Raw genomic sequence first — 20,165 nt, forward strand, 5'->3', positions numbered from 1 at the left:
GGGCAGATCAGGGAAAGGCTGTGATGGTGCTGGGGGGGGGGAGATAAGTGATCTGAAGAAGAGGATAGGACCAAAAAAAACCCCCTGATGGTGATGAATACATTGGAAAGTTTTTTTGGCCCTGGCGAGGGTGTCAGATTGAATGCTCTGTGCGCATGTGCGAAGGTGTCCAAACTGACAATGCTCGGGAGATGAAGATAGTGTGTAGCTGCTTCTGGGCTCAAGGAGGAGGAGAAGAATCCACAAGCCGACAAGATGAGATCCAAGGCGAGGGCGAGAAAACTGCCCAAAAGTAGGTCCTTTCTTTCCCTTCTTCCGCTTCCAGGGTCCCCTCCCGGGTCCCGCAGGATCTGTGCCGCCGGAGGGCTGGGCGGTGGGCGCTGCTGCGGGGCAGGAGCCCCCTTTCCCTGCCCTTTCCCCGTCCTGGAGCGCAGGAGATGCGGGAGCCCCGCTGTCCACCCCTTGGCTGTGCGCGAGCGGCTCCGCACGGAGACGCGCTGGGTTCGCCCAGCGGCGGCTGGCCCTTGCCTGCGGGCTGGGGGTCTCCCCGGCACCCCACGAGCGCTTCGGTGGGGTTCACCCCGGAGGAGCGGGAGGAGCGCAGAGATGGCAGCGGAAGGGGGGGGGGGAGAAGCGAAAGTTAGCTGCAAAGTTGACGAAAGGGGATAGAAACTTTCCTTCTTTCTTTTTTTTTTTTTTTTATTGAGTCGTTCCAAGTCTTGTGAAATAATATTCCTGGCTTTTGAAATAGTGGGCGCTAGAGATCTGCGTTTGGCACTCGCCGCCAGCATCCAGAGAGAGAGGGAGAGGGAGAGAGGGAAAAACCCCACTCGTCTAAGGGACAATTATTTAGGAGAGAGAGAGAGAGAGAAGGGCAGAGAATTTGTATCAAAATGGATCCTTTCTCACTGAGGGGTTGGAGTCGCAGATTCCTACGGGGAAGACGCTGAAACTGAAAGATTTAGACTCTCTCAGCTGGGGGCGGGGAGGGGGTGTTAAACAGGTCCGGGGGGGCACGACAAGGGGGTGTCTTTCTCTAGGTTGTGATTTTGGAATTGCAGCTCCTAAGTTTTGCGGCAGATTTTCCCCCATCGCCTGGACTCTTTCTTCCTTCCTTCCTTTCTTTCTTTTTTGAAAAGCTGAATTTTCACACGAGGAGTTGGGTTGCTGTAGCAAAAGGGTGGTTTTATTCCTACCCCCACCGCTTGCACCTCCTTTGTAGAGCCCAGCTTGAAATACCTGCTGTTTCCTAGCTGGGTCGATGTGAAGGTTTTGGTGCAGTAGGGAATTTAGGTGCCTAGTGAATCTGTCAAAAGGTGGGCTTTTCTATTTTTTATTTTTAGTTTCTGTTTCATTTTGGCTTTGTGCAAAATATCTGGAGACTGTAAGTTCCAACTCATTCTCGGTACTACTTACATTTGTATTTGATAAGGAAGAAATTTGTATTTGAATACTTTTACAATAGTGGCGTCTAGTTTGTTTAAATGGGGGGGGCACTTTCACACGGAGTCTTTCAGGACTTAGTAATACTTGGACGTTACAAGAATATGTGGGATCACAGAGAGCAGCCCCTTTGCTTGTAAATACATTTTTAACATAGGTCATGGCAGTGAGGAGGTAAGAGCGCTGTTCCAGGTAAGAAGAGTGAAGTTTGTATCTAAATGCTGGGGAAGAGGAATTAGATTCTTAAATGACCATGAGATAGGAAGGGGAAGAAAACTAACTCGTATTTTATTTTATTTTGAAGTTTAAACTTTTAATTTTCCAAAGGGGCATGTAGGTGAAAGACACACAAATCCCTTGCTATTTCAAAGGTTTCTTTTGTAATTCAGGTGTATTATTATGTAGCCTCTTTACTTTTTTTCAGGGCCAGGGGATATTTTTGCATGGTTTACCGGGTCCAAGTCCTACCTCCACCCAGACAGTGGCTTTTCCCCTTCTTTCGGTTGGAATTGCTCTTCCAAATTTTGAACAGTACTGTCCGAAATAAGAGTACGACTCTACATACGGGCTTAATAATAAAGCAAATCGCATTTGTCCCGTAGTTTGCTTCCCTTTGAATCATCGCAAAGTGGAGCGAGAGTCCGTTTACCGCAGTCTCTGACAGACGACACTTCTCAACGCTTTTATTTTTAAAAGGACACACGCAGCGCCCAGGCAAGGCCCAATACCTTACCTCTCAGGTTGTGCGTTTTCAGTGTGCTCCATTAGGACACCCCACCGGCCCACATAGCTGTGTGCATGCGTGTAATACACGCACACACCTTTCTCACAGTTATAAATGTGGCAAAAGGCGTGCGTGGCTTCCAGTGTACATGGGCAACTTTAGGTGTGTTATTAGGGGAGTTGGCTTGCAATTAATACTGTGCTTTCCCACCTCTGGATCACAGGCCCCCATTTAAAAAATACCCCGTAAAATACCGAAGTTTGTTTATTTCCTTTTACTTAAGGAGCTGAACATTTTGGAAGCGGCTCTCTCTCTCTTTTTCTCCTCGCTGAAGAAGCGAGGCTGAGGAGAACCGGAGTCGTCGTTGTCGTTTTGTAGTTTAGCAGCTGTGCTGGGAGCGTGTGTGATGCAGATGCGTGCATCTCACATCCGATTACGCACACACCCAATTGTACCGAATGCCCCCAGCTTGCCTTTGACTAGAGTCGCGTGTCCGTGGCACCTACCCTGCCGCTCCCAGCCGGGGGCCGCTCAGGGTGGGAGTCCGGGAAGGGAGCTTCGGCCCCTGAAGCGGGAGCGGCTTTCCGCGCCGGGGAGAGGAGCTGGGACTTCTCTGCCTGGAACGAGCCGCGGCGCTTCTGCACTCGGCGCTGCAGCTCAAACACGGCTCGTTTGCACGAGCTCTGATTAACATCAGGTGTTTCATACACTACAGGGCCCAGCGGTTTGTGGGGTTTCAGCCGAGGATTTTTGGGGATCACAGTTCAAAACAGTAGCCCCAAGCTACGGTTTCCATCTCCCAGGAGTATTTATTTGCAAAACAGATTCTACGCCTACCTACACGACACTCTGCGTCTCTCCGTGTACCTAGTACAGTCGGCTGTTGCTGTTCCCACACGTCACACACCGCTCCAGCACACCCCTTCCCCAACACACCTCTGGATCCGCACTCGTTCAGCCTCGATCCCATTGATGTGTGTTTGTAGTTACTAATACGCCCATATATCCCGTGGTAAAGCGAGACACACACCTTCCCCGCACTTGGTATGCAGGCTAATGGTGTACAGTATATTAAAACCACAATCTGTTGTAGAATTTCATTTCATTGGACAATATTTTAAGCAGATGTGAAGCTCTCCTGGGAGTTTGACTGTATTACCTGATTTCGAAAGAGGCTGGGGGTGTGGGGGGGAGACTAGCGTGAATTTCTTTGTAATTTTACCCTGGCTCACAAGGCGAAAGGCAAGTCTAAAAAGCTAAAGCAGTTCCTAGCTAGAGATGCAAATTGTTTTGGATCGCTTCAGACTATAATGTATCTATTGGGACAGGAGCCTCTCGGCTTTAATGGCTGTAAATCAAAAGATTAGGCTTTATAATAAGGTGAGTAAGGGCCAAACTACGGAATCCCACAGCCAGAGAAATGAACCCTACTGCCTTACGGTCTAACATTAATCTATGCGTATTATAATATACAAAATATGTCTCTCTCTGTGTGTGTATTACGTGTGTGCACAGACACAAGTGCACATGCTAAGCGCCTTCACAATCAGCCCTGTGCAATGCTTTCTGTATTTTACAAAGTATTTTTACCATTAATGTTGCTTGAATAGGGTTTTTAATTAAGATATCTTCTGTTCTAAACCCCTCTGGGACTCGGCGATCTGTTAACCCTGAAGGAAATTTCAGCTAGATCATCAGGTATAAAAAACCAATGTCGAATGTGCCTCTTAGTTGTTTTTTCAATATATGTGTGTGTGTGTATAATACAGTGTGTGTGTGTATCTGTCTAGTGTATATGTATACATGTATGAGTGTGTATAATATTTTAATGGACCTAGTAGTTTAAAAAGAAAAGAAACAGTAAATAATACGAGAGACCCTTTTCCCTATGACTGAGAATATCTCTTCCATAAATGAGAATGTGGTGGGACTGGACGTCAGCTATTCAGATGTTAACACACTGAAATCCGATTGTAACGCACCCGATTTCGACTCGCTCAATTTCGAGATCATTAGATTACTTTTGGAGGGTTCCCACTGATTTGATTTTTTTTTAAAGGCCCTATTCTAAATAAACATCCATGTTGGAGAAGGATGGCTAACCCTTTTGCGTTCACATTTGCTTTTCATTATTAGGAACATGACAAAGTTAAAGTCTGAGGTCTGAGTTTTAGGCGAGGATGTAACAGCCGTCAGAGCTGAGCTGTGCTGAAGTATTTCTTAAAGAGAACTGATTGCAAGTCCAAACTCCCCCTTGCTAGTTCCATTCAGAGGTTTCATCGTGTTTCTTATTACGTATTATAGGGCTTCAAACGTTGCTTTTTAAGAGGACAGATTTGGCTTTTCCTTTTATTATTTTTTTAATCGACTCTATAAAAATGCTTCCGTGATGCTACTACCCCGGGGCAGAGAGGAGGAAATGAACTAAAATGCTGAAAACCAAGCTACTCATCCGATCCTCTTCACTGTTTTTTAACTAAAGCTTCTAATATCGCAGCGACACCCCCACCCCCCCCAACCAAAGCGCTGTTGGTTTATCTTCATGTCTTAAAAGAGACCTGAAGCTTGCAACCTCCCTGGCCCGGTCTGGGCGCAGATCAGACTCCCGGGCCTAGCAAAGCAGAAACAGCCAGGGAGATCCGCTGCTCTGTTGCTGTTCCTCCTCTTTGGGTCCCAGCCCGGCTTGCCTGTGCTCTCTGACAGAGGGGTTTTGTGGAGGCAGTTTTAGGAAAATTGTTTGCGGTGCATGGCTTTGGTTAAGAAGTCTGGGTCTCCCTCCCTCCCGTTTGGTTTGGGGCTGGCTCTTTGTGCGTGCCCCTTTCCCTTACTCTAATCTCACTCTTCGATCTCGGAGCACTTTCGGTGCTCACTTCCCAGCCAGCTGCCCTAGCAATGGGGTCAGGGAGCAGGCAGCCAGGGGGACAGGGTGGGGCAGACGGGGGTGGACTTGAGTCGGCAGAAGCGCCTAGGTGCGAGGGATGTGCATGGCGGCGCGCGCGCGTGTGTAAATGCACGCGTGGGCACATGATACCCACGCGTGCTCTGCTTCCCTGTAGGGCTAGATTCCCCCCCACAGCTCTTCTGGTGGGGCACAGGGGACGCGAGAGGCCGGCACTGCGCTCGCTCGCTCTCTTACGGGTTTTATTTCGCACGCAAACAATGCCCGATGTCGCTGGAGCCATGACGGCGGATCTGACAAGCAGGCATGCTCCGGCGGGATGGTGGCTGGCCGAACAGGGCATGCCCAGGAAGGCTGTTTTTATATATATGCGTCTCCCACTCCTCCACGCTCTCTTATATTGAGCTACAGCGACGGCTAGTTCCATCGGTGGCCACATCACTTCTCCCCCGTCAGCCTCCCAAGCCCCCTGCCGTGCCCGGGTCCCAGGCTGGGGGCTTCGCACCGAAAAATGCTTCTTTATTTCCTCTTCCTGCGAAGCCTCTCTCCTCCTCCTCCTCCCCCGCCGCCCAAGGCTTCAGATAAAGGATGTGGCCCAAACCAGGAGCGTGCCTCTGCCGAGTGGACGCGGGGCGGCGTGTCCGTGGGCTGCTGGGGAGAGACTCGGGGATTTAAATCCCATTCACTGGGGGGGGCGCAGAAAGCATGTGGCAAAGGATGTCAAACGGGCTGGATGGCTCACGCCGGTCGCAGATGTAAACAGTTCCGGACGAGATGCCAACGCTATAAATTACACAATTTGTTGTCACCTCGATGAGGGGCTTGCACGTAATGCGGGCGGGGAGTTAGCCCAGCAGCAGCTGCTGGGAAGCCGGGTTTCCCCAGCCCGGGTCCCCTGGAGACTGGGGCTCGGGGCGATCCACAAGTGGGGCTGGGACCGAGGGGAACGAATTCCTTAATGCGAGCGCCGCGCACACGGGGCCGCTGGCCGCTCGCCCGATCATGTCTGGTGTGTTGTGGAGGGGGGAATGTAAACCTGAAAGGAAGGAATGGGGAAGCAAACCGGAGCGAGCCCGGAGTCTCCCCCTAGCCAGAAAGCGTCTCTCTTGTTTTTCTTACTTAGCTCTCTCTGGTCCTGGTCATTGCATAAAGGGCTTTTTGTGTCGCCACTTTGCTGAGGCTCTTTGACATGTAAATACAAACAGGTGTAGCCACTCCGGAGGAAGAAAACTCGGGCTAGGCAAAACACCTTTCTCCCTGCTGCCGGAAGCGTGCAGCGTGACCTGTCTCCCTCCCCTCCCAAGCTCAGAGGTATGGAAACCAGCTGCCTCCTCGCTGCTCCTGGGCCACACAGCGTTGAGAGCCCGCCTGTGTTTGCAGGGCACGGCAAGGCACAGCCAGTCCCGGGCTGGCTCTGTCCGCCTTCTGCAAACGCCTCTTCCGTTGCCCTGCTCCAGGAAGGCTCCCTCCCAAGTCCCCTGGGCAGCTCCAGAGCTGGAGAGGGGCGAAAAGCGAGCCCAGTTCTTTGCTCTCAATGACCGCTCAGAGCAGCCTGGGTAATTCATAGAGCCACCCAGCTCTCTCCCTCTGCCTTGGTCCAACTGGGAAGGAACCTGATGCTGTGTTTGTGCAGGATGCTAAATGACGGGGGGTGTGTGTGTAAAATGTGCCACTGGGCTGGAGGCTCTTTGTGCTGTGGAACTAAACCCACTCGTGTTTGGTTTTTTTGTTTTTTTGCTCCCCAGCAATCAGGGAAACCTCTCCAATAGCTTCTCTTTACTGGTCCTCCGCTGGCTGCTGCTCCCCAGTTGTATTCAATTAGGCAATTAGGAGCCCTTGGGGCGTTCGGCTCTGGTAATTAAGGTGATGGATAATTAGCGTTTCAACAAAAATTATCCAGGATTAAAAATCTTTGACGAATTTAGGAGGTTGGGGTTTTAAAAATCCCAAATAGCGTTAAATAAATTTGATCAGGATTTTTGTTTTAATCCCGTTTGCTAGATAAGTGTGGAAGCTGTAAAGGGAACAAATACACCCAACTGGCCTTCTCTCTGCGGGCCCAGAAAGAAACTTTGCCAAGTAACTAAAGCCTTGATTATTTGACCTGGGAGGTTTTTTTTATGTTGCTGAACTTGTCCATAGACTAACAATATTTAAGGTGACAAAGTTTTTTTTTTCTGGAGCTGAAAAAGACATTGCAAATAAAGATTTCATGTAGTTGTATAACGGGATACCTGATGCATGAAGCCTAGTATAGCATTATATGTCCTTTGGGGGTCGAACATGTATTATGCACACATGCCTGTAATCTGTATACATTATGGGGTTTGTGTGAATATGTGGGTATAATGTAACCTTACGAAACACACACACAAAGTAACCCATAATGTCCTTATCGCTACATAGCTATGTACATTAACAGTGTCATCTGTGTGTGTGTGTCTATATAGGGGGGTAAAAACAGCACACATGATGTAACATGTTCTGTGCTTATATCTGTATAGGCAATGTTAGTGTGTATCCATCCATGTGTGTATCATGTATGCATGTGTATTAATGTACACATGTGCTATGCACACATCACTACCTATGTGTATCCCACCTGCAAAAACATGACCACTCTGTTTTTAAAATCTACACTTAAAAAAAAGCAGCTTCCCTGTGTTCAGGTTTTGTGTTGACCCTGTAGTGCAAAACTCCAAGCAAACCTACAAAGGGAAAGTGGGACCATTTCATCGGCTATAAAAAGAAACAAGAAATAATACAATTGCAACTAGAGGTTTCTGTGGAGAAATGCCCAATGGAACAGCCTCTCTTAGGACACAGGGATGCACAAAAAGTCACTTGTTTCTTCCTCTTATGCGTCTTCCTCCCCCCGAGCAGGGATGATGCTGATAAAAAATATCCTGAAAAAAGACTTGAAAACAAATAAGTTTTCAAAGCATTAAACTGGAGGTATGCAAACCAGGCATACCTGACATACGTAAAATCTCCACTCGTTCCTGGGCGAAACGCAAGGCAGAAGCTAGGCTTTCACAACACAGAAGCAGTGTAATTCATAGCTGTCGCTCACTGTAATAATATCCCAGCTCTTTAGTTGGACGTAACCGCTCTGTGACTGGTGATAAAGGAATGCTCTAGCTTGCCTGCTGCATAGAGGGTACACCTGCCTGCATGGGCTGCACTGTTGGCTGCATAAATAGGCTCAATTGTTAAGTGAAATACCTGAAGCATATGACAAGGGAATCTTCTGTCTGAGAGGGAACTATCCCTCTATGACACGGCTCTATAATGTTTGTAAAGCACTCTGAAATCCTCAGAAGTAAAGACCCTATTGAGCAAAGAGCATTATTATTGTTATTATGCCTATTATTATTATGGCTTACATATTTTATAAAAGCCGTGTAATGCTTAATAGAGTGCTTTAAATCCAAAGGCCCCAGGAAGTTTGCAAACATCAAGGAGTTTAAGCCTCAGCAACCTGCCCATGACATGGGGACTGTAATTATTAATTTCATTTTACAGGAGGGGAAACTGAGGCAGAGAGTGGTGAAATGACTTGTCCCAGGTTTCTCACACGCAGTTGGTGGCTGAGCCAGGAAGGGAATTGAAATCTCTCCAGGCCCAGTTCTGTGCTTTAACCACAAGACTTTCCTTTTGATTATTATTCAGTGTTACTATTCTATTTTTCCAGTCATGGTGAACTTCTGATAAATGAAATTCTTCTGCAGAAAAATGAAGTGACTTCACTATAAGATTTCCCCTATTGTGCGTGGGCAATGACAAATGACAATGTATGTGCTATATCTAGAGGCCAGGGGAAGGCTGTGGGCTGAAAGCCTTCACTTCTGCAAACTGAGGGTATTCCATTCTTCCATCCTTGAAGTATGTATCTTCTTTCATAAAATATTTTTGTGACCAGCAAATCAGAATCCAAATGCATATTTGCAAAGGTCAAAACCTCTAATGAACAAAAGGTTTTCTCCTTTGCATTTCCAAAATACATATTTAAATTATATAACCCATTATTGGTGAGTAACCAGCACATCAGTGTAATTTTTTTCACCTACACTTAAGTAGAATAAAGCCATCTGAAGGGTATGGACTGACAAAATTGTTCCTAGACCCTGGGCAATCAGCAATTTGTATACATGTCTATTCCCGTAAATATGTCAGTGCTTCACAGAATCATTTAATCTTTCATGTGTGCTCCGCTGAAATAATTGTGTGATCAGATAGGTCTTTTCCATCTTTACCTGTGATCTCATCATCTCTTGTATGAAACTGTTGAATTGCCATGGTGCACTTTCATGGGCTTTTTAGTGTTGTCCATGTTATAGTAGTGTTGAGCGGCCAGGGTCCAGCTGGGCTAGGCAGTGCTCAAATGTATCACAGAGACAATTCCTGTTCTAAAAAGCTTTTTTGCGGCTCTTCATTCATTGGGCGATGTGGCCCTCTTCACTAATAAAAATGACGTGCATTTCCCCTTCAAAATGAGCATCCTTCTCCATGGGTTTGAATTCAGAGTCATGTGATCCAAAACAGGTTGATCACCATCTTTGTGATCAGGAGGAAATTACCCACAATAAGGTGCATTATGTGGGTTTAAAATCTTTATTAATTAGGGGCAGGTTTAGGTCTCTTGGCTCACGTTGATTAGTACCTTATTCTGCAAGGAGTTCTCATGGAGTAAAGTATGTCTCCGTTTGAGCAAGGGGATCAGAATGTCACCCGGTAAGTTTAGATAGTACTTGATGTTTTCACAGTGCTGTTCAAAGCATTCATCACTGGGTAGGATACTGGACTCAGTGGAAGCCTCTGTTTGTTCACACAGGCTGCCCTTGCAGGCTGCCATGACAATGTGCATCAACATGGCCTCCGAGGGTGAGCTGGCCATGTAGTCTCTCTGTCCGCTGAACCCATGATCTCTCTGCTGAGCTGCCAATAAGGCCAATAGGTTGTGATGACAATTCTCTTGTGGACCTGTTGTCAATTAGAAACTGGACTGAGATGGCCAAAGCACTTCCGATAACCACTCTTCTGTGGCTTATGGGATGGTAACTTTTGGTTTCTCTTGGCCCGGTATGTGGAAAGACTCTGTGTTCCATCAGCCACCCAGTTTCTGTATTATTACAAGGAAGAAGCAGGAAGGATGGATATTGCCTCTCCAAAGAGAAGAGTATGTACAGCTATGATATGTAAAATGTCAGACCAAAATAAGCTGGAGGGTGATGTATTTTCCTCTTGACAGATTTAAATCTTTCAGGTGTTTTGCTTGTAAGGTATTATTATGGTGATGGGGAGGGGAGTTTGCCTGTCAAGTTTTTCACCAAGACACAATGCCCTGGCATCAGATATTAGGGACAATTTAGCCATCATTACTAGATACCTCAAATGGGCTAGAGGTGTTATCTATTTGCTTAATAGTTAACATTCTGTACCAAAAAAGGGGGTGTGGTGGGGAGAAGTCAGACTCCAGTGAATGCTCTGCTTATTTTATATCCACTATAACTATTTCTGTCCATGAAAATTGGCTTAATTATATCAATGGAATGTTTTTTTTTCAATTCTGTATGCAATTAGTCCATCTTGCTGGCTGCAATTTATTTTAATAAAAAAATAAACCAGTGGTGTGTTCAGTTCCTCAGCCCCTAGGGACAAATGCGATTGGTGTGTTTAATTTCATTAACTACAATGCGGCCTACTGGAAAAATGTATAAAATCAGCTTTATACAGCTTAAACACTGGCATTTGAAACAAATCATTATTGCATTAGCTGTCACACTGGTAATTCTAGAATCCAAGACAAAAATATTATAGCTGTTTTCATAACCCTTTGCAAGTATACCGTTAAAATAATTTGTAATCATTTTTTAAACATGGCCTGGTGCTTTTAGTGAGAATATTTTATCACCCCCAAGGAAGGCTGGCTATTCATTATCACATGCACATTTTATGAACTGATTCCTATGTTGTTTCCAGTTTAGAAAATCCATGTTTCTCTTTCCAAAGATTGCAAAACTGAAGATGGACTTTTAGCACTCAAATGTGATTCTTCGTGTGTGTGTTTTAACTGAATGTATGTAACTGCAGGATTTCAATTCCAGCTTTTGGGAGTGAGGGGATGGGGTGTATTTCCCCAACAACATAAATCAGAAGGTGAAGCAAGTTAAGCTGTGGTTCCAAATGCCCCCTCCTCCCCAGGTAGTTGATAGTGTATGCAGTGCTTCATTGAACATGGAACTAGCGTCTAGTTTAATGAAATATTTTTCTTGGGAATCCATGAAGATGTATTTTTGGGCCTAATCTTCCTTATCTTATTTTTGGGCCTAATCTTCCTTATCTAATCTTATCTTCCTTCCTTACAGTTATTTAGCCACAACACCATCCTCCCCCTTATTTAATACATGTACATATTTTATTTGAACACAGCTTAAGCTTCCATGGCGGCGGTGTCATGTGCTGGTGAATAACACTCCGCTTTAACGCTGTGTTCAGTGTGAATCAGGCATGTGCATTTCACTGAAGTTGAACTGGTAAACATCTTAGGATACAAAAGAAAAGTGGGGCTGATCCATCAGGATTGATGGAGCTGATTTAAACTAGATGAGAATTTGGCCCATGAGACTGTGTATAAAATATAGAAATATTGGAATATGGATGGTCTCAGGGAATTTTCTGTTAGCATCTGGAAATCAGTATACCGATAGAGAAATGTCCTTTTTTATTTATGGAATGATCAATCATATGATCTCAGCAGAATTTACATGGATCCCTAGTCTCTGGAGTTGCCTTAGCTTCCTTTTAAAGGCAAGACAACAAAGTAATGGTGTACAGAGGCAGGGACATCTTGGACACAATTCAGCTGTTGTCTTGGACCCACCATTTTCCCTCCTCCTTCTGCCTTCCTTAAAATAATTACACATCTTCTTTTCCTTATCACTTAAACTGTGTTAATTTCTAATAGACACAAATATGTGGGTGTGAAACGATCTCTAGGCTTTCATAATGCCACCACCTCTATGAGATCTACTTGCCAAACTGTGGGATGTCAGCTCGGAGGTTGGTGCTCATTAGCATTTGGAAAAATGGTAAGGATTCCCCCCTCTTCATGCAATGGTAGTTAACGACCACTGAAATGTGGTTTCACTAAGTTTGTTCTCACTTGAGTGAATGGGGTGAGTGGGGACGGAATGTCCCATTTCCAGCATAGGGAGTCTATCAGTCTGGTTACATCAAATTTCAGGATGCTCAGATTTTTTGGCACATCCTTGCTGATTTTGCTAGCATTGGTACTTTGGTGGTATTGATACTCAGGTATTGGATTGTGGTCTCAAGGGGAAAAGGTTTGTCTTGTTTCCTGCTTGGTATAAAATAAGAAAAGTTGCAAAAAGAAGCTAAAAAATGGTCTCTAGCTGATGGCTCAGATGAGCAACTGAATCCTAAAAACAGGTGGCTTTGCATTACTGATGGGAGTTATCATTTAAATGAAGGTGCCTTTTATTATAGGACATTTTGCCAAAGGTAGGACTGTGCCTTTATTCTCTATGAGGGTGAACGAGGTCTTGAACTGCTGTAATTTGTGGGGCAAAGTGTGTGTGTGTGTGAGGGAGGGAGGGACGGGCCTAGGTTGCATAGGGAAACAGGGACATTGCATAGCTCCTTTGATCCCATAGACTGCAGAACACTGCTATGGGGAGGTTCTCTGATGCAAGGTTGGGAGGACTGAGACCAGAGAAACAGCATGTTTTCTGATCAGGTTCAGGGAGGGTGGAGAGAAGATACTTTCTCCTGAATGCTGTGGAGATCCCCCTCTGCAAAGTCTGTTTACTCTGGCTTTATGCAAAAGGCCAGGATTGGCCTGTCCTCACACAAGCCAGAGCTGCCCTCTGACTTCATGGATCAACTCTCTGAGTCTATGCTTTGCAAGTTAGAACATAAGTTTCTCTTTTCCCCCCTCCCCAGTTATTTTTCTTGAGTCCCGGCCTTTTTGGCTGAGCAGAAGTGCGGAAACTTGGATGAAGAGTTGTTTCAGGAGTGTGGAAAATTTATCCTATTCTGCAAAGCTGGGACTTGTGGGTGTGTTCTATGCATTTTAAAAAAGAGTCCTGAAAATACCCGAAGAGCATGGTCAGTGGGTTAAGGACACAGGAGTGAGATTTGGGAAACCTGGGTTCTGTTCCTGGTTTTACTATTGATCTGCTGTGGGACTCTGGGCAAATCCTTTAGCCTTCCTGTGCCTCTGTTTCTCCTTCGTACAAGAAGGTACAGTGTTCACCTGTCTTTCAACCACATTGAGATCCAAGGATGAAAAGTGCTATACAAGTTAATTCTTATTAATGATTTATCAGCCTGATACAGCTTCCATCAAAGTCAATGGAAGCCTTTCCACTGACTCCATTAGGATCAGACCCTGTGTTCTATTGCAACAATTTCAGGTTACACTTTTTTCTTTCTTCTAAAATGTCTTCTAAGGAATGTTTTGCTTTCATGCAGTTTTTGCGCCTTGTTCTTTATTTTAAACCTTTCACTATAATTTGCCATTGTTTGTGCTCCCTGAGGAGAGGGCCTGCAGGGATCACTCATGTAAATTAAAATATAAGTTTTAAGAAATTGCTGTAGTTAAGGTTCACAAATGGTTTGTCATAAAACGGCATTACAAAAAATATTTTTTTCTGTATAGAAAAGCACTGGTTTCATTTTATATTTTATAACAGAGTCATGAAATAAAGAACATGCACACCCAGCACATATTCATATATGTACATATTTATTTTAGAATTATCAAATAGAAATAAAATCAATTTTAAATCCCTATGTGGCATAACAACTATATTTAAACAGCAGTTAATGCCTCATGGAAAAATTTGAAAAGCCTTCTACTCAGAAACAATTCTGCTCAGATATCCCATATACAGTGAATGAAAACCAGATCTTTGTTTTTTGTGGGAGTTCTTAAACTCTTGCTGTTTTTCTTCCTTGAAGAATAATTTAAATGGATTTGCTTCAGTTTTACACCTGCAGAATTCAGAGCAGAATTTGCTCCACAGTCTATTTTTGACATCATAGTTTAGTTTATTAATGAGAAGAGATGATTTTAACACACAGGTTTGTTAGGACTAGCTGCTGAATATAAGCTGTTAGGAAACCCATGACCTCTTCACGTATGTGTCCTTAAAAACAAAAGCTACTTTCTTAGCAATTGCAAAACACGTGACGTTTAAGATGAATTGTCACTAAGCAGAATATTGGATATGTCCATTTCAGCCCTTTAAGATTATTTCAATGCTTTCATTCAATACCCTACTTCCAGGGGTTTTAGATCATTGTAAAAAAAATTCCTCTGAAATGAAACTTGTGAGATATATATAGATATCTCACAAGTTTCATTTCAGAGGAATTTTTTTGTAAAACAGAATATTTAATTCTGGATTCTGTGCCCCCACTAATCCATATATCAATGTCTATGCAGAATGAAGGATATATATGGTACCCTTCAACGTACTAAAGTAAAAGGTGTGGGGTGAACGGAATTATTTCCACTTCAATGCATATGTTTCTTTTTTCCCTGGTGTGGGTGTGTGTGTGTTTGCACGCACGTGTGTTGAAATTTTTGTAGCTCTTTAGCCCCTAATGCTGAGCTAGATCTCTTTGTATTTGAAATAAGTGTCGAGTGCTTCAGTATAAGTATTCTGACAAATATCCCCAGCCCATGTTCAGAAACTTTCTCATAACATATTTTCATAAGCACATCGGCAGTCACATGATCTAGCAGCCAATATGATACATAAATATTGATTTACATAATAGCTCTTTCTAGTCCAGTGCTTCAGGAAAAGGAGCATGCATGTTTTTAAAATACTTATAAATCCATAGTTACCCAATGGTCTTTAACTGCCTCTTTAGAGGCATTGGAGTTTTATCAGGTCCATGAAATTATTGTTTCAGAAATAACCAAAAGGAATTCCCAGTGACTTATTTTGTATTTCTTTTCAAGTGGCTTGTCTATGGAGTCTGTTACTGTAGTGTTTGGGTGCCTCAAAACACAAGTGAATTTTACTTCTCAACACCTCTGTGATGTAGGGAAATAGCATTATACCCAGTTTACAGATGGGGAAGCTGAGGTACAGATAGATTAATAACTTGCCCAAAGTCAGCAAGAGTTAGGCACAGATGGGAATGGAACACAGATCATTTTGAGAACCAAAGCCAGGCTTCCAGCAGGAGAGAACCCTCCATCTCAGCTTCTCTTTAGAGGCTGTTGCTGTGTCTGGGGTGAGTGTGAGTATTTTTCCTAACAAAAATATCTAAAACACAGTTTAAGGCAAATTAAGTCTAAGGTCAAACCCTAAAGCCTGGAAACCCAAATTCAACAATGGAAGCTCATCTTTAGCCTCCTGTAGTTGATCCTTTCCCACACCCCCTTGTAATTTCAGGCCTTATCCTGCTGCTGATCCATGTGGTAGGAGTGCCTTAACACTAGTCACTCAGTAGCAGCCTTAACTGTGGATTTCTGGGCTTTGCTGAGTTCACGTCACCTACAGAGGATTACTTTGTACAGTGGACCTTCTCTCTAGCCTGATCTTCATTTATAACCAGCACTGCAAACTGCACACTGCATTTGATCTGACCCCTGTTGAATAAAAGTCTTTCCACTGACTTCACTGGATTTTGGAGCAGGCCCTCGAGGCACTGATCAGTTTGGGATTTCAATTCTATTTCACTGTAAAGAATTTCACTTATGTTTGAGTCCACTGTAAGCAGGTTCCTCTGTATGTAATGCTAGTTAAATGTTATCTAGCATGGGTTTGGTATGTAATATATCTGTTTTCATGGAAGAAGATGTTGTCTTTGTCTCCTCTTCTAAAGTCCCTTTGTAAAGTGACATAGCTTTTAAAATATTCATAAATAAACATGATTGTATCTGTAATTTTAAAAGAGCTATTAATGTGTCCAAATCTTCTCAAAACAAACACAGTGGAGTAATATGTTTCGTCACAATTTCAGATTCCCAGCACAGACAAATTGAACAAAACCTGCTTATTCTACTCAACACATTTCATTAACTGGAGACAAATAAAGAGCTTTCAGGACCTTTCAGCTTTCGGGGTTATATCTAGCTCTTTGGATCTCTCAGACAGTATCAGTTTATAGAGATATATGTGGGTGTTTTGCCATGTGAATGAGGATAGGTTCTCAATCCCCCTTTTCTTTCATTCAGTCCTGTTAGTGAAATTTAAATCTGTACAAGTTTGAAGTGAGAAGAATCCATGAACGAACACACACACACTTGTGTGTACGCACGTGTGTGTGTGTATAAAAGATTAAACACGGGAAAAGAAAGCGCAACCATTTAGATCAGTCTTGTGCCTGAGTGTTCACATTTTCAAAAAATTAGGCTTTCTTGAAAAATTACAGAATTATCCTTGCAGTGTCAGGTTCCAAGATAATGATGTGTCTGTGTGTGAAAATATTAAATTGCAATAACATGCAGAGTGAGTGCCTTTCTGAATGGGGTATTCAGTTCACAGCTTGGACTATACATAAAGCTAGTGAGTGACAGAATACAAATGGTGTCATAAAACATCAGGGGAATTTGCAGCCAGTCTCCATCTTTTTGATCTATATTCTATCTATCCTGCTTGGTCTCTCGATCCATCTTTTGTTAATGAAATAGTTAAACATATTTAATTATTCATCACTATTTAGTGTCAAGAGTTATAAAAAACAATTACGTTTTGTCCCTCTTAAAAGAATGAGAAGATCTCAAAATTATATCTGTTAAAATCTGGGATATTTCCTGTCCATAGATAATGCTTTAAAATGCCTTCTTTGCACACCATTGTTTTAACACTGTAATTGCTCGATTCAACTGTCTCTTTGATAACTTCCCTGGTAGCATGATTTATCTGCAAACACTTTGCTCATGTCTTATGTTGCTTGCTTTTCCCACTGAGAGAAAATAGGAACAATGCAGGGAAACCTGGTGTCCAGTTCAGCCACACAGGAGTAGTTACACATAGTGGGCCAGATCTCAGCTGGTGTAAATTGGCCCAACTCTGAGATGAGCCAACTGAAGGTTTGGCTGAGTAACACAGATTACAAGGGACGCTTTAAAAGGCCTGCTGTACCCCCTCCAACTGCAAATAACCCCCACGGAGAGCTGTGCATCTCTGTTTAATGACAGCCTGAAAACTCCGAGCACTCTAAATGGCTACTCAGTCCGGAGAGTCTTTTTTATGTGTAAAAATGGACCCTTTAACCTGCTCCCGGTTCTGAAACATTAGGTGCGGATAATGCAACTAAACTGAGACTCTCTCGTTGAGAGATGGACATTCCAGACCTGCAAAGCCCAAAATGCCTCCAAGTTCTGACTTTTCCCCCTACAGAGGTGTTAATTTTCACCCTCGGAAGGTTAGGTTGAACTGTGAAAAGCCACAGTTTGCTATTGAATCTCATCTGCTAATTATGAGGTAGACGAAGTGGTCAGGATCCATCTCTGCCATACCACCTGGGTCTTCTCTATTGGCAGCTTTGATAAGGGACCATTCTTTTCTCTGTACCTAAGCTCTCCCTTTACCCAGGGTTTTAAATTGCTTTGCAATCCTGTTAGACTACCCTCGTTCAAAGAGACATGGGGAGGAGGCTGATGGTTATAGTTAGTATTAGGAGTCCATTACCAGAGGACTGATTTCTGTTGGGATCTCCTGGGAAATGCCCCTCCTTGGCCCACCAAACAGAGTATTGCATTGTGAAGGAAACAAGCAGGAGGATAAAGGAATCCAGCCCCACTTTGCTCTGACAAAGAATCCTTGAGACTTGTATTCAGCAGAAAATGGAATAATATTTCTGGGGTTGCTATAAAAGCCATTTTCAGCTGGGTATTTCAGACATTTTTATCTGTGCGTCTGTGCAAAAAGCGGTGTGTGTGGGGAGGGAATGGGACTTAAACGTGAAATGAGATGTATATGAAGGCATCGCTGTGCCAGTACGACCTTAAATAAATTGTGGATTGTTAGTAATCGGAGTCTTTTATTTATTATTTGTATTACAGTATTGACGAGAGGCCCAAGCAGGATTGAGGCCCCGTTGTGTTGGGCAGTATACAAATGCATAGTAAGTGACATTCTCAATTGGGAATACAGTTTTGTTGCATACAGTGGTCACCTTTAAAATGTGCCCTATAGAAATAGATAAGGTTCTCTCAGTAGTTGGAGTGTTCCCTTTGGGGAAGTTAGGGAATACTTCAAATACTGACATACCTGTATCTATGGAAAACTGGCACATCTTTAAACGGAAGTCCTGTATGTTCTAGATAGGCTGTCATTAAATATAATGTACAGATCGATAGCTCTGTGTGCTCTAGAAAAATATTAAGCAATGGGACATTTTCCGTGTGTGCATAGGAGAGAGCCTGTTCATTTTTATTCTTTAGGCACAGAGATCTTTTGAGTTAAATGGATTTAAAGACGACTTAGAAACTGTCAGAGAAAAAATATATTACTGATCTCCAAATAAGGCTAGTGCAAGAAAAAGAAGTCCGAATACAGGACTAGCAAGTCAACTCTTATTAGCGGAGGTATAATATGAGAGCTGGCATATTGGCATTTATGTTGTACTGTACTCCATGCTAACGTTTCATTTCATATTGTTTGAAAGGTGTTGGTTGGTACAATAGTGCATTATTTTATCATCTCTGCCTTCTGGGCCAAATCTCACAGTCCTTATTTAATCAACATTTCTGTTGGCAACCTTTCTCCATCCTTCTGGTTTTTAAATGCTACTGCTCTAGTATCTTGGCACTTGGGAAAAATTAAGTTCAAGGCAGAATGTGTCACTTTTATACAGTATAAGGGTTGATCTTTAGAAGTGCTGAGCATTCATTTGCAACCAAAGTCAGTGGGAATTGTCAGTGCTTAGCACTTCTAAAAGTCAGATTTAGGATGTGTGTTGTCAATGGTAGTTGCAACCTTAAGCCTAAATTAAGACCTATTTGAAATCAGACCTGATTTTGAAATGATTTTGCTAGGTCACTCAGATCAAAGTGAATCCATTTTCCTGGCCTACAGAAATGATATTTTCATTGCTAGTCGTCGTCGTCGTCTTCTTTTTTTAATACAATAATTTCAATTGTCAGAACAAAGTTTACATGCTGACACACATGGTAAAGATAAGCAGCGATCTCAAAGTTAATGCTGCCACTGGGCTGTGCACTCGCAAGCAGAAAAGTTCCTCCCATTGGATGTAGAAGAGGGGAAAAATCAGGAGGGTGTGTGTGTGTGTTTGCACACGCGCACACTCATTTCAGATTTCTGTCAAGCCATAAATTTCAGCTTTGTGGGCCACACTTCCTTTCGTTTTTGCCCTTTGGAACCCTGAACTTGTAGATGAGATTATAAAAATCTCAGGGAAGTATGTGGCCCCTCAAAGATAAAAAATATCTAAATCTTTTCCCACCAGACCAATATCAGCTAGGTACAATACTAAGAGGTAAAACCAGCGATACAATTGAGGTACCACGCTGGAGGATCAAATCTCTACTAACCCTATTGTTCCTTTGGAGAAACAGATTTCTTCTGATAATACACAGTATCTGGCCATGGCATCTGGAAAGTATGGTGCTCAGTCTAGGTTCTCAAATAGGGTTCATTAGCACCTCTGGCCACAGGTGGAGATCGGCCCATTTCTATCACAAGATATAAATCTCCACGCAGTCTTCTGCCTGAAGGAGAGTTGTGTGTATAACAGTTGTGCATATATGGGTCTACGGATATATCAATATTTCTTGTCTTTTATACCCTTCATTTTCCATTTGAAACCTTATGGCAACATTTTCAAAAGTAACTTAAGTGCCTAAGTTATTATTTTTTAAAAATGGGATTTAGGATCCTAAATTACTCTAGGTGCTTTTGACAATTTTGCCCTTGATCTCAAAAAACTAAAATGAAAATAAAATAAAATTTCAAAGCATCGCACTAATTCACAACTGCTCAACCTACTTGAGCACAGAATACCAGCTTTGTGTATCACAGTCTGTGCCAGTTCCTGATGGCTAAGGAATGTTGTGCCATACCTTTCCTTTGTGCTTCTGCAGGAGAG

The 20,165-nt window shown here is 43.3% G+C and overlaps 1 protein-coding gene across 1 annotated transcript in view; it reads left to right on the forward strand.

Moving 5' to 3' along the window:
* The first annotated feature begins 212 nt into the window (after window positions 1-212).
* PRDM16 (PR/SET domain 16) overlaps window positions 213-20,165 on the forward strand; it is a 433,122-nt gene continuing 413,169 nt past the window's right edge. Inside the window, exon 1 of the mRNA XM_084651921.1 lies at window positions 213-292. Within this exon, the coding sequence (XP_084508047.1) occupies window positions 256-292 (37 nt within the window). The 5' untranslated portion in view covers window positions 213-255. The remainder of the gene's footprint in view (window positions 293-20,165) is intronic.

Source organism: Lepidochelys olivacea, assembly GCF_965140295.1.
Source record: "Lepidochelys olivacea isolate rLepOli2 genome assembly, chromosome: 18".
Taxonomy (NCBI): Eukaryota; Metazoa; Chordata; order Testudines; family Cheloniidae; genus Lepidochelys; species Lepidochelys olivacea.